The following is a 15,000-nucleotide window of genomic DNA, read 5'->3' on the forward strand; positions in this document are numbered from 1 at the left end:
GTGGCATCTGTAAATCCGTGGCATCTGTACACCGTGGCATCTGTACACCGCGGCATCTGAACACCGTGGCATCTGCACACCGTGGCATCTGAACACCGTGGCATCTGTACACCGCGGCATCTGAACACCGTGGCATCTGTACACCGCGGCATCTGAACACCGCGGCATCTGCACACCGTGGCATCTGAACACCGTGGCATCTGTACACCGTGGCATCTGTACACCGTGGCATCTGAACACCGTGGCATCTGAACACCGTGGCATCTGTACACCGTGGCATCTGTACACCGCGGCATCTGCACACCGTGGCATCTGAACACCGTGGCATCTGTACACCGTGGCATCTGAACACCGTGGCATCTGTACACCGTGGCATCTGTACACCGTGGCATCTGTAAATCCGTGGCATCTGTACACCGTGGCATCTGTACACCGCGGCATCTGTACACCGTGGCATCTGTAAATCCGTGGCATCTGTACACCGTGGCATCTGTACACCGTGGCATCTGTACACCGTGGCATCTGTACACCGTGGCATCTGTACACCGTGGCATCTGCACACCGTGGCATCTGAACACCGTGGCATCTGTACACCGTGGCATCTGAACACCGTGGCATCTGTACACCGTGGCATCTGTACACCGTGGCATCTGTAAATCCGTGGCATCTGTACACCGTGGCATCTGTACACCGCGGCATCTGTACACCGTGGCATCTGTAAATCCGTGGCATCTGTACACCGTGGCATCTGTACACCGTGGCATCTGTACACCTTGGCATCTGTACACCGTGGCATCTGTACACCGTGGCATCTGTACACCGTGGCATCTGAACACCGTGGCATCTGTACACCGCGGCATCTGAACACCGTGGCATCTGTACACCGTGGCATCTGAACACCGTGGCATCTATACACCGTGGCATCTGAACACCGTGGCATCTGTACACCGCGGCATCTGAACACCGTGGCATCTGTACACCGTGGCATCTGCACACCGTGGCATCTGTACACCGTGGCATCTGTACACCGTGGCATCTGTACACCGTGGCATCTGTACACCGTGGCATCTGTACACCGTGGCATCTGTACACCGTGGCATCTGTACACCGTGGCATCTGTAAATCCGTGGCATCTGTACACCGTGGCATCTGTACACCGCGGCATCTGTACACCGTGGCATCTGTAAATCCGTGGCATCTGTACACCGTGGCATCTGTACACCGTGGCATCTGTAAATCCGTGGCATCTGTACACCGTGGCATCTGTACACCTTGGCATCTGAACACCGTGGCATCTGTACACCGTGGCATCTGTACACCGTGGCATCTGTAAATCCGTGGCATCTGTACACCGTGGCATCTGTACACCGCGGCATCTGTACACCGTGGCATCTGTACACCTTGGCATCTGAACACCGTGGCATCTGTACACCTTGGCATCTGAACACCGTGGCATCTGTACACCTTGGCATCTGAACACCGTGGCATCTGTACACCGTGGCATCTGTACACCTTGGCATCTGAACACCGTGGCATCTGTACACCGCGGCATCTGAACACCGTGGCATCTGTACACCGTGGCATCTGAACACCGTGGCATCTGTACAGCGTGGCATCTGAACACCGTGGCATCTGTACACCGTGGTATCTGCACACCGTGGCATCTGTACACCGTGGCATCTGAACACCGTGGCATCTGTACACCGTGGCATCTGTACACCGTGGCATCTATACACCGTGGCATCTGTACACCGTGGCATCATACACCGTGGCATCTGAACACCGTGGCATCTGTACACCGTGGCATCTGAACACCTTGGCATCTGCACACCGTGGCATCTATACACCTTGGCATCTGTACACCGTGGCATCATACACCGTGGCATCTGAACACCGTGGCATCTGTACACCGTGGCATCTGTACACCTTGGCATCTGTACACCTTGGCATCTGTACACCGTGGCATCTGAACACCGTGGCATCTGAACACCGTGGCATCTGTACACCGTGGCATCTGTACACCTTGGCATCTGCACACCGTGGCATCTGTACACCTTGGCATCTGTACACCGTGGCATCTGTACACCGTGGCATCTATACACCGTGGCATCTGTACACCGTGGCATCTGTACACCTTGGCATCTGAACACCGTGGCATCTGTACACCGTGGCATCTGTACACCGTGGCATCTGTACACCGTGGCATCTGTACACCGTGGCATCTATACACCGTGGCATCTGTACACCGTGGCATCTGTACACCGTGGCATCTGCACACTGTGGCATCTGCACACCGTGGCATCTGTACACCTTGGCATCTGTACACCGTGGCATCTGTACACCGTGGCATCTATACACCGTGGCATCTGTACACCGTGGCATCTGTACACCTTGGCATCTGAACACCGTGGCATCTGTACACCGCGGCATCTGAACACCGTGGCATCTGTACACCGTGGCATCTGAACACCGTGGCATCTGTACAGCGTGGCATCTGAACACCGTGGCATCTGTACACCGTGGTATCTGCACACCGTGGCATCTGTACACCGTGGCATCATACACCGTGGCATCTGAACACCGTGGCATCTGTACACCGTGGCATCTGTACACCTTGGCATCTGTACACCTTGGCATCTGTACACCGTGGCATCTGAACACCGTGGCATCTGAACACCGTGGCATCTGTACACCGTGGCATCTGTACACCTTGGCATCTGCACACCGTGGCATCTGTACACCTTGGCATCTGTACACCGTGGCATCTGTACACCGTGGCATCTATACACCGTGGCATCTGTACACCTTGGCATCTGAACACCGTGGCATCTGTACACCGTGGCATCTGTACACCGTGGCATCTGTACACCGTGGCATCCGTACACCGTGGCATCTGTAAATCCGTGGCATCTGTACACCGCGGCATCTGAACACCGTGGCATCTGAACACCGTGGCATCTGTACACCGTGGCATCTGTACACCGTGGCATCTGAACACCGTGGCATCTGTACACCGTGGCATCTGCACACCGTGGCATCTGCACACCGTGGCATCTGCACACCGTGGCATCTGTACACCGTGGCATCTGCACACCGTGGCATCTGCACACCGTGGCATCTGAACACCGTGACATCTGTACACCGTGGCATCTGTAAATCCGTGGCATCTGTACACCGCGGCATCTGAACACCGTGGCATCTGAACACCGTGGCATCTGTACACCGTGGCATCTGTACACCGTGGCATCTGAACACCGTGGCATCTGTACACCGTGGCATCTGCACACCGTGGCATCTGTACACCGTGGCATCTGTACACCGTGGCATCTGTACACCGTGGCATCTGTACACCGTGGCATCTATACACCGTGGCATCTGTACACCGTGGCATCTGTACACCTTGGCATCTGAACACCGTGGCATCTGTACACCGTGGCATCTGTACACCGTGGCATCTGTACACCGTGGCATCTGTACACCGTGGCATCTATACACCGTGGCATCTGTACACCGTGGCATCTGTACACCGTGGCATCTGCACACCGTGGCATCTGCACACCGTGGCATCTGTACACCGTGGCATCTGAACACCGTGGCATCTGTAAATCCGTGGCATCTGTACACCGTGGCATCTGTACACCGTGGCATCTGTACACCGTGGCATCTATACACCGTGGCATCTGAACACCGTGGCATCTGAACACCGTGGCATCTGTACACCGTGGCATCTGTACACCGTGGCATCTGTACACCGTGGCCGTACAAGGAGCGCACTACATTATGCCTGAGTGACCTCGCGCCGTACATCACGTGCCTGCTCTGGCGTGACGGGATCTACTGGGTCTCTTTCGCTTCTGATCCCATGGCACTCGGCTCCTACGTCATTTATGGTTTATAGATAGCGATATGCTGCTTACAAGCTTTTATTAGCCATTATATTCTTACTATCTATCAATCTAATTACATTTCCCATATATCTACATCTATATCTATCTATCTATACACACACTCCTCGTGGGCACTCGGTAGATACTGATAGAGCAGATCAAATCCGAAATAAAATGGAGGTTATTTATTCATTATATCAGTGTGGTAGTGCATTATTCCATCCTTCTCACACACACACACACACACACACCCACACGCACCCGCGCACCCACACACACACTCACACCCACACCCACACACACACACACACACACACACCCACACACACACACACACACACCCACACACACACACACACACACACCCGCACGACACACACCCACACGCACGACACACACACGCACACACAACACACACACGCACACACGACACCCCCCCCCCCCACACACACACACACACTCACACACACACCTACAAACACACACACACAAACCTACAAACACACACACACACACACACACACAACATCCACCACTAACCCGCCGTCTTCCGCCATTCCTTGCGCGTCCAGACTCCAGCATCTTAAGGGCTTCGCAACACAATTTTCTCCGTCGCAGCAAGGAATCTTCCGAGGGCTTACGCTTGCAACAGCCCCGCTCCTTTCGCGTCCTCCTCCCGCCAAATCCTTCCTTCCTCCTCCTCCGGGCGGGGACTTGCAAATGTCCTCCTCTTTGGGATACTTTCCTTCCTTCCTTTCTTTCTTTCTTCCTCCTCCTCCGGGCGGGGACTTGCAAATGTCCGCCTCCTTGGGATGTTTTTCTTCCTTCCTTTCTTTCTTTCTTCCTTTCTTCCTTTCTTTCTTTTTTCCTTCCTTCCTTCCTCCTCGAAGCCTTGCCATTCCTCCTCCTCCTCCGGGCGGGGACTTGCAAATGTCCTCCTCTTTGGGATACTTTCCTTCCTTCCTTTCTTTCTTTCTTTCTTCCTTCCTACCTCCCTTCCTTCCTTTCTTTCTTTCCTTTCTTCCTTACTTCCTTGCCCCCCCTCCCCTAGGAGAATTCCCCTCCCTCTCTTCTTCCTTTCTCCCTCCCTTCTGCTTCATGAATCGGTGACGGATTATTTCCCTGTGATGAAATAAATAAGATTCGAAGGACCTGTAGAACTGAGCAAAAATGATGATAAAAAAAAAATAATAATGATGATGATGGTAATAACAATAATAATGATAATGATGATAATAATAAAAAAAAATAATGATAATAATAATAACGATAATAATGATGATAATAATAATAACAATACCAGTAATAATAATAAATAAACAAAACAAAACAAAAACAAAAAAAACGAAAAAGGATATCGCCGAAGGATCCTCAACCGTGGGACGAGAAGCGCGCGCCCTCCTCGCTTCAATCAGCGGCGCCCTTGGCCCGGCGACGCCTCCTTCCGAATTGAGTCAACATCCTGGCCATTTCTGTAATGGCCTTAATATATTTCGTGGAGGGCCGTCTATGAGGCAACGAGGGGGCGCCCGCTCGGGAAGTCGCCTCTGCTGCTATAACCCCCTCCCCCCCTACTCCTTCTCTTCCTTCTTCCTCTTCTCCTTCTCCTTCTTTTCTTTGTCCCCCTTCCCATCTCCTTGTCCCCCTTTCCTTCCCCTTCCTTCTTCTCCTCCTCCTTCCTCTTTTCCTTCTCCTTAACCCCCTTCCCTTCCCCTTCCTTCTTCTCCTCCTCCTTCCTCTTTTCCTTCTCCTTCCCCTTCTCCTTCCCCTTCTTCTTCTTCTTCTTCTTCTTCTTCTTCTTCTTCTTCTTCTTCTTCTTCTGCTTCTGCTGCTTCTTCTTCTCCTCCTCCTCTTTCTTCTCTTATTCCTCCTCCTCTTCCTCCTTACCGTTCTTCTACTTCTCCTTCCTCCACTGTAATCTCCACCTCTTTCTTCATCATCCTCATCTGCCTTCATTTCTCTTCCTCCTCCTCCTTCTTTTTCTTTTCCCCCTCCTCCTCCTCTTCTTCCTCCTCCTTACCCCCTTCCCCTTCCTACGCCTCCTCCTTACCGTTCTTCTACTTCTCCTTCCTCCACCTCTATCTTCATCATCCTCATCTCCCTTCATTTCTCCTCCTCCTCCTCCCTCTCTTCCCTCGCCTCAGAGGTGTCATCCCACCCCGACCCGAACTACGATTACCATCATACGAACACGTTTAAAAAGAGCGAAATATCTCCACAAATTCCTCTTTCCCCTCGACACTCCACGCCCTCTCGCTGCTTATTTCCCTCCTTCGCTATCCCCTTGTCTTCTTCCCTCTTATTCATCTTCCCCCTTTTTTCGTCTGTCTCGTTTATCCCTTCTTTTTCTCTCTCATTGTCCTCCTCCTTCCGTATTCTTTCTCCTTTCTTTCTCTTTAGCCTGTTTCCTTTTTCCCCTCTCTCCTTCCTCCCTCCTTTAACCCTTTTCCTTCTAACCATCCCTCGTCCCTCTTTTATTTTCCCTCCTCTCCCCTATCCCCTCATTCCCCCTCTACTCTTTCTATCCATTCCTCTCTCCTTCCCTCTATTCTTTTCCCTCTCCCCTCATCCCCTCTCTATTATTTCTATCCATTCCCCTCCCTCCTTCCTTCTATTCTTTTCCCTCCTCTCCCCTATCTCCCCTCATCCCCTCCCTATTCTTTCCATCCATCCCTCTCTCCTTCCCTCCCCCTCTTCTCCTCTCTCCCTCCTTGTGCCGCCGTCTGGAGAACCCTTCCAATGCTCTGCTCATTGAAAACATATGGGCTCCTGGACCTTCTTAAATTGCCTCCTGAATCGGCTTTTGATTTCCAGTGCAAGGGGCTCGCCGGCTTGGGCTCCCTGTGGCCGACGCTGGATTTGTCACTGAATGGACCTCATGGGGTTGATACTGTGTTAATTGTATGTGTGCGTGCATGTTGGTATATAAATAGACGTGTATGTGTATATTGTATGTATGTGTGGAAATAACCAAACAGCCTTACTTCTTGAGAGTGTGTATGTGCATTTTTTTTTTTTATCTCGCAAAAACAGAAACATTCCTAAAACACACGCAAAAAACACACACATAAACATAAACACACACACGCATTATCTCATTCCATATAACCATCCACCCATATTATCTCTCTCTCTCTCTCCCTCTCCCTCTCTCTCTCTCTCTCTCTCTCTCTCTCTCTCTCTCTCTCTCTCTCTCTCTCTCTCTCTCTCTCTCTCTCTCCTTCCTTTCTTTTTCCCTCTCCTTCCTTTCTTTCTCCCTCTCCTTCCTTTCTTTCTCCCTCTCCTTCCTTTCTTTCTCCCTCTCTCCTTCCTTTCTTTCTCCCTCTCCTTCCTTTCTTTCTCCCTCTCTCCTTCCTTTCTTTCTCCCTCTCCTTCCTTTCTTTCTCCCTCTCTCCTTCCTCTCTTTCTCCCTCTCCTTCCTCTCTTTCTCCCTCTCTCCTTCCTTTCTTTCTCTCTCCTTCCTTTCTTTCTCCCTCTCTCCTTCCTTTCTTTCTTCCTCTCTCCTTCCTTTCTTTCTTCCTCTCTCCTTCCTTTCTTTCTCCTCTCTCTCCTTCCTCTCTTTCTCCCTCTCTCCTTCCTCTCTTTCTCCCTCTCTCCTTCCTCTCTTTCTCCCTCTTTTCTTCCTCTCTTCTTCCTCTCTCCTTCCTCTCTTCCTCCTGTCTCCTTCCTCTCTTCTTCCTCTCTTCTTCCTCTTCTCTCCTCTCCTTCCTCTCTTTCTCCCTCTCTCCTTCCTCTCTTTCTCCCTCTCTCCTTCCTCTCTTTCTCCCTCTCTCCTTCCTCTCTTTCTCCCTCTCTCCTTCCTCTCTTTCTCCCTCTCTCCTTCCTCTCTTTCTCCCTCTCTCCTTCCTCTCTTTCTCCCTCTCTCCTTCCTCCCTCCCTCCCTCCCTCCCTTCCTTCCCTCCCTCCCTAGCTCCCTCTATTCATCTAGCTATATATATCTATATACATAATCTATATATACATACAAACACGACGGCAATTCACCAGCACCGCCTCCTTCCACACACGAATTACAGCACTCACACATCAGCGGATAAGAGCATCGCCGCTGGAGCCGAAAATCACGCAGCGGCAAGCGACTTTCAGCTTTAACGCACCCCATTGCAGGGACAATTATTGGTTATTTACAGCAACGTATATGGGTCAGCAATGGCATCAGTGAGAGAGGGAGAAGGTGGTCTGTCCCAGCGGCTGGGGGGTGGGGTGGTGGGGTGAGGGGGTGGGGGGTGGGGGCACGACGCAAGGATGAGGCAGTTAATTCTCAACTAGCTGTTTGCTGTTTGGCTATTTTGGGACGTGATACAAGAGGTTGTAGAAGACTTGGGAGGTAAAATAGCTGGACTCTTACACGCTGTCTCCATCTTAAGGTGATATAGTGCGTGTCTTTATTTTTTTTCGTGTGTGATTTCAGCAAAATAATCGCGGTACTTACGAGGACTTTGGTCTCTGAGCCAAATGACCGGAAAAAATACAGAACGAATGGTTTCCCAAAAAGGTTTAAATATGAGCAGTTACATTTCACACACACACGCAGACACCACAGACAATCACACACACAAACAAACACAATCGCAAACACACAGACCACACACACACACACACACACACAAATCCCCCCCCACACACACAACCCCCCCCCCACACACACACACCCCACACACAAACACCCCCCCCTACACACACAAACCCCCCCCACACACACACACAACCCCCCCTCCCACACACCCCCACACACCATCACCAGAGCACACCACCCCCACCCATCCATCTACCCTAATCCTAACTTCGTGCGAACAGCCCGTCCTGCCTCCCCAAATCAATGCCAGATAGAGCAAGTAACTCAAAGTCAAAGAGTAACACGTAAAAAGGATATTAATGTTCCTGCCATACATTAGGGTCGTTTCTCTCCCTCTGAACAAAGGCTTTCTTGAACAGGGATTCGATTTGTAGCCTTTCTTCGGCGTCTCAATCAAGGTCGGACTCAAAAAAAAAGAAAAAAAAAAAAGGTAATTTTGGTACGAAAGTTATCTGATGAACTTGTAGACGTTGGTATGCATTTTTTTTTTTATAAGAAATTAAATTGGGTTGATATGAACGTTGGTATACATTTATTTATTTTTTAATTCATTTATTTATCTATTTATTTATCTATTTATTTGTAAGAAATTAAAATGTGTTATGAGATTCAAGGAACAAATTATATTTAGGAAATGGATGGAAGGGTTAATATGAAAATTAATCTGTTGAACTTGTAAACGTTGGTATACATTTATTTTTTACAAAAAAAAGGGTTATGGTATTCAATAAACAAACCATATTTAGGAAATAGGTGGAAGGGTTTATGTGAAATTTATGTTGAATTTGCAAACGTTGATATACTTATATGCATTTTTTTTGCATGTCATCAAAACGGGTTATAATATTAAAGAAATAAACCATATTTAGTAAATGGGTAGATTGGGATTAATTTGCTGCGTTTTCAATAATTCACACACTGCGATTTTTTTTTTCTAGGGAAGGGGGGGGGAGGGGGCTGACGACATCTTGTAAACTGCGGAACTTTGCTGCATTAAGTAAAGGAAAGTTTTATCTTTGAAGTCAATGATGGTAACTAATACTGCTGTGGAATTTCGCGCATCACACTAGCCTATTCTCTGTAATAGCACAGTGCATATAATAAAATAAACAATCAAATAAAAAGAAAAATAAATAAAAATCATATATGAACAAACGCTCTCTCACCACATACCCTGCCTTCCCCCACCCTCCCTCCCTCCTCCACCCTCTCTCCTTCTCCCTCTCCCTCCCTCCCCTTCCACCCTCTCTCCTTCTCCCTCTCCCTCCCTCCCCTTCCACCCTCTCCCTCCCTCCCTCCTCCATCACCCTCCTCTACCTTCCACCCCTCCCACCCACCCCCACCCTCTCTCCCTCTCCCTCCCCCACCCTCCCTCCCACCTTCCACCACCTCACCCTCCTTTCCCACCCCCACCCTCCTCCCTCCTCCCTCCTCCCTCTCCCCCACCCTCCTTCCCACCCACTTCACCCTCTTCCCACCACCCTCACCCTCCCTCCCACCCTCACCCCCACCCTCCCTCCCTCCCACCCTCCCCCTCCTCAAAGACGGCGAAACTGGTGCCGAGTTAATGGGCCAATCGAGAGCCAATCAGCGCGCCTGCTCACGTCCCCGTAATGGCCAAGTCGGCAATCTCAACGACCCGTCTAATAGAAAACGGGCATTAGGTGCGAGGGGGAGGGGGAGGTAGGGGGGGAGAGAGAGAGAAGAAGGGGGGCGAGGGATGGAATGAGAAGGGAGGGGGAGGGGGCGGGGAGGGGAATGAAGGGGAGCGGAGGAAGAGGAGGAGGGGGAGGGAATGAGGGAGGGGAGAGGGGAGGAAGAGAGGAGGAGGAGGTGAAGGAAGAGGAGGAGGTAGAGGAGAAGGAGGAGGAAGATAAGGTGAGGAGAAGTAAAAGAAAAAGAAAACGAAGAAGAAGAAAAAGAAGGAAAGCGGGGGACGAAATAAGAAAGAAAAGGGAGGACCAGAGAGATGAGGGGAAATAAGACGAGGGACCGGAGGCCATGGGGGGGGGGCATGGGGGGTTGATGGGACGAAGGGGAAAGAGGGGGGGGGAGCCAAAGAACGGGGGGAGAGAAATCCCGACCAATCATCATAATGAAAGGTATTACTGGCCAGAGAGTGAGCCAAGAGCCGAACGAACGAAGGAGGGGAGACTTACGAAAACTAAAAAAAAGAGAAAAAAAAAGAGGACGACAAAGAGAGGGAGAGAGAGAAAAGAAGGTTTTCGTTTCCTCTTCGTTTAAGACTTAATTAATTCAAAGAGAGAAGTGAATGTGTCGCGGAGAAGGGGGTGAGGGCGGGGAGGGGAGGGGAGGGGGGGAGGGGAGGAGAAGAGAAGGGAAGTAGAAGGGAGTGGAAGGGAAAGAGAAAGGAAGGGAGGAAAAGGGAGGGAGGGAGGGAATGGAAGAGAAAGAGAAAGGAAGAGGAGGAAAAGGAAGGAAGGAAAGGAGGGAGGGAGGGAAGGGGGGGAAAGGGTAGAGGAGGGAGGGAGAAGTAGAAAGAAATGGAAGAGAAAGGGAAAGGAAGAGGAAGGAAGGAGGAGGAAAAGGAGGGAGGGAGGGAAAGGCAAAAAGGGAGGGAGGAAAGGGAGTGTAGTCCAAACGTAAGTGATTTACCTTACAGAAATAAATATACAGTTGATAAACACTTAAAACATCGTATTCAAAGACTAGACAACAAAAATAAATCCATACAAGATAAGAATTTTAAAAAATAACAAACAGGATTGAAATACGATAAAAAACTCATAACATGCAAATAACAATAATAACAATAGCAATAATAATAATGATAATAATAATAACAGTAAGAATAGCAACAACAACAACAACAACAACAATAATAATAGTAATAATAGTAATAATCATAACAACAATAAACATAATAATAATAAACATAATAATAATAATGATAATAATTAGTAATAGTAGTAACAATAGTAATAACAACAGTAATACTATCGATGATAATAATGACACTAAATAATAAACAAATCAGAAAATAAACAAAACCCAAGAAAACAAACAAACAAAAAGATAAACCACCTCTCTAACCCCCCCCACCCCCACCCCACCCCCACCCCACCCACCCCCTCCAAACATCCATCACGCATCAAGCCCAAGCCGAAGCCAACGCCCCGCGCCCGAACGACGTCAAAACAAAAACCCCGCGCGGACAGTCCCTCCCCCCCCTCACCCCCCACCCCCCCAATTGCCATAAATCCCCCCGCGAGTTAATACGCATTAAACCCGCTGATTCGACGCTCGTCCCAACGTCGCGGGATAACGAAGTCTTCGGAAAATAAAGAAGAATTAAAAAAAAAGAGAGAGAGAATAAAAGACGGTGACGGAGGAGGTAGGAAAACGAACGAGCGGCGGAACTACTGGAGCGGAGAGGCCCTGATAGTGACGTCACGCCCGCCCTTCGCGCCTCGACCTCCTTCGCCTTGTCATTTTTCTTTTTCTTTCTTTTTGGGGTCTCTCGTTTTCTCTTCTTCCTTTATTCGTCATCTCTTGTTCTCCTTTTCCCTTCTTCCTTTATTCGTCTTCTGCGCTCCATTTCTCTATTTACTTTATTCGTCTTCTATTTTCCTTTACTTATTCTCGTCTTTTCCTTGTCTGCTTCTCCGTCTTTATATTTGCCTTAGGCCTTGCAATTTTCCCTTCGTCTTCTCTTCTCTTTCTCCTTTATTCTTCTTATGTTCTTCCCATTTACACTCTTCCTCTATTTACGTTCGTCTTCTTATTTCTCCTTTTCTTAATTTCTTCTTTACCTTTACCAGTATTTTTTCCGTTTTTTTTCTTTCCTGTCTTCGCTCTTTCTTTCTCCTTTTGTCCTCTTCTTCATTTCTTGATTGTTTACTTCGTCTCCCATTCTCTAAGTCAAGAACTTGGGCTTATAAAGTTTCTTCTTCGCCTTCTCCTTTCCCCTGTTTTATCTATTGTACTTCGCTTTCTCCTTTCCCCTTTCTATCCTTTTTTATCAATCGTATTTCGGTATCTCCTACTCGCCTTTCCCTCATCTTTATCGCCTTCTACATTTCCATTTTTATCTTCCTATTCCACTATCTCTTTTCAACAGTCGACAATAACCTCAACTACAAAAAATAAAAAATAAAAATAAAATAAACAAACAAATACGAAGATAAAAAACAAAAATTATTTCAAAATAAAACAAAAAAATATTTCCCCCTTGAATCCAACATTTATACCAAAAACAAACAAACAAACAAACAAGCACGTGAGAATAAACAAACCAAGAAGAAATCCACAAAAATAACCTCACAAAAGAAATCAAACAAACAAATACGAAGTTATAAAACAAAAACAATCCATAAACAAAAAATATATATATATTCCCCCTCGAATCCAACATACATACCAAAAACAAACAAACAAAACACAAAGGAATAATACAAAAAAACAAACAAAATATTTCCTCTCGAGTCCAACACACATACCAAAAACAAACAAACAAACAAAAACGCAATAACAACCAAACCAAGAAATAAATCCACAAACAATAAAAAAATACACATTTCCTCTTGAATCCAACACATATACCAAAAACAAACAAACAAACACAAAAGAATAAACAAACACCGAAATAAACCCACAAACAAACAAACAACAAACAAACAAAAACAAACATATTTCCTCTTGAATCCCAACAAACCCCGAAAACTTACGCCTCCGACCACCGCTTCGTTATACCGCCCCGCCCCATACCGAAGAATACGGTACGGACCGCCGACGCTCGCGAAAACCAGAACGCGTCCATAACTTACGTTTATCGCGACTCGTGCAGCGAATCGGATGCGTTTCGTGAAGGTGAATTATGAGTATTTTTTTTTTTTTTTTTTTTTTTGACAAGTCTGTGCTATCTTGGTTGTCTCCGGGTTGATCTTATTGGCGTCTGAATGCGAGGGAGGGAGGGAGATGGATGGAGGGAAGGGAGGGAGGGAGATGGATGAAGGGAAGGAAGGAGGGAAAGAGGGAGGGTGGGAGATGGATGGAGGGAAGGAAGGAGGAAGGGAGGGAGGGAGGGAGATGGATGAAGGGAAGGAAAGAGGGAGGGACGGAGGGAGATGGATGAAGGGAAAGGAGGAGGTTGGGAGATGGATGAAGGGAATGAAGAGGGAGGGAGGGAAAGAGGGAGATGGATGAAGGAAAGGAGGGAAGGAAGGAGGGTAGAAGAGGAAAGAAGGAAAGGGACGAAGAGAAAGAAGTGAAAGGATACAGAGAAGAAAGGAAGGAGGGAGAGAGGGAGGTAGGGGGTGAGGGTTGGAGTTAGACAGAAAGTGAGGGAGGAAAGGAGGGAGGGAGAGGGAGAGGGTGGGAGAAAGGGAAAAGAAAGAGGAGGGGAAAGGACAGCAAAGCGAGACGAAATAAAAAAAAAGTGAAAAAAAAAATGAAGAGTAGAAAAAAATACTAAAAGACAAGCAAAGAAGAAAAGAAAACAGAGAGAAAAACCCAAGAAAACGAAAGAGAGAGAGAAAAAAAAAGCAGCAGACCGCCCCAGAATCCACGCGAGCAAACAAAGGCAAAACGGAAATAAAACGGCCGCGTGCTGCTCTTATCGTTCCCTCAGCGCTGTTATCTTGGGCTCAATGGTGCTGAAGAGGATAAGCGTGGGAATATCTCTCTCTCTCTCTCTCTCTCTCTCTCTCTCTCTCTCTCTCTCTCTCTCTCTCTCTCTCTCTCTCTCTCTCTCTCTCTCTCCCTCTCTCTCCCATTTACCTTCACGGGTTTTTTCCCCCGAAGAAAGGGGAGGGAGAGAATCGAAGACGAGGAGATGGGAAGAGAGTGCGAGTGAGGAAGGATGGAGGAGGGAAAGGGGGGAGAAAGAGGGGAAAGTGGGAGGGAGAGGGAGAGGGAGAGGGAGAGGGAGAGGGAGATAGAGGGAGAGGGGGAGGGAGGGAGAGAGAGAGAGAGAGAGAGGGAGAGGGGGAGGGGAGGGGGGAGGGAGGGGGAGGAGGGAGGGAGGGAGGGGAGAGAGAGAGAGAGAGAGAGAGAGAGAGAGAGAGAGATAGAGATAGAGATAGAGATAGAGATAGAGATAGAGATAGAGAGAGAGAGAGAGAGACAGAGAGAAACAGAAACAGACAGAGAGAAACACAAACAAACAGACACAGACAAAGGAAAGGGAAAGAGACAGATACAAAGACAAAGAAACAGAAAGACAGACCCCAGACGGACAACCAACCAGACGCCACCCAAAGAGAGCCAAAAAGGAAAAAAGCAAAACAAGCCGGGACCCCCAGACAGAGTCCAAAGGAATTCCCCGCAGATTCGCCCTCTCGCCCGTGGCCTCCCTCGATCGCAGGCGAGAGAGAGAGAGAGAGAGACCTACTTTCATGCAACATTTGGTGGGCGAGACGCACGCCCGCGCCGCCCTTTATGTGGCGTATCTCGACTCCCTGTGACCTTTAGGCGGAGCAAATGACCCGAGGAAAAGGTCAAAATTGAGCTCCGCTTTTCCGAGTCTCGGAGGAATGAAATCCGGGGGGGGGGGGTATTAAAAGACCCGAAGGCAAC

The 15,000-nt window shown here is 48.6% G+C and overlaps 1 protein-coding gene across 1 annotated transcript in view; it reads right to left on the reverse strand.

The window, feature by feature from the left end:
- LOC138859371 (uncharacterized) overlaps positions 1 to 3,807 on the reverse strand; it is a 4,113-nt gene extending 306 nt beyond the window's left edge. Inside the window, exons 1-6 of the mRNA XM_070114185.1 lie at positions 3,689 to 3,807; positions 2,644 to 2,781; positions 2,213 to 2,350; positions 1,957 to 2,094; positions 1,766 to 1,902; positions 81 to 376 (exon numbers count right to left, since the gene is read on the reverse strand). Of these exons, the coding sequence (XP_069970286.1) occupies positions 81 to 376; positions 1,766 to 1,902; positions 1,957 to 2,094; positions 2,213 to 2,350; positions 2,644 to 2,781; positions 3,689 to 3,807 (966 nt within the window). The remainder of the gene's footprint in view (positions 1 to 80; positions 377 to 1,765; positions 1,903 to 1,956; positions 2,095 to 2,212; positions 2,351 to 2,643; positions 2,782 to 3,688) is intronic.
- Positions 3,808 to 15,000: the final 11,193 nt, after the last annotated feature.

This window comes from Penaeus vannamei, chromosome 35 (genome assembly GCF_042767895.1).
Source record: "Penaeus vannamei isolate JL-2024 chromosome 35, ASM4276789v1, whole genome shotgun sequence".
In the NCBI taxonomy this organism is placed as follows: Eukaryota; Metazoa; Arthropoda; class Malacostraca; order Decapoda; family Penaeidae; genus Penaeus; species Penaeus vannamei.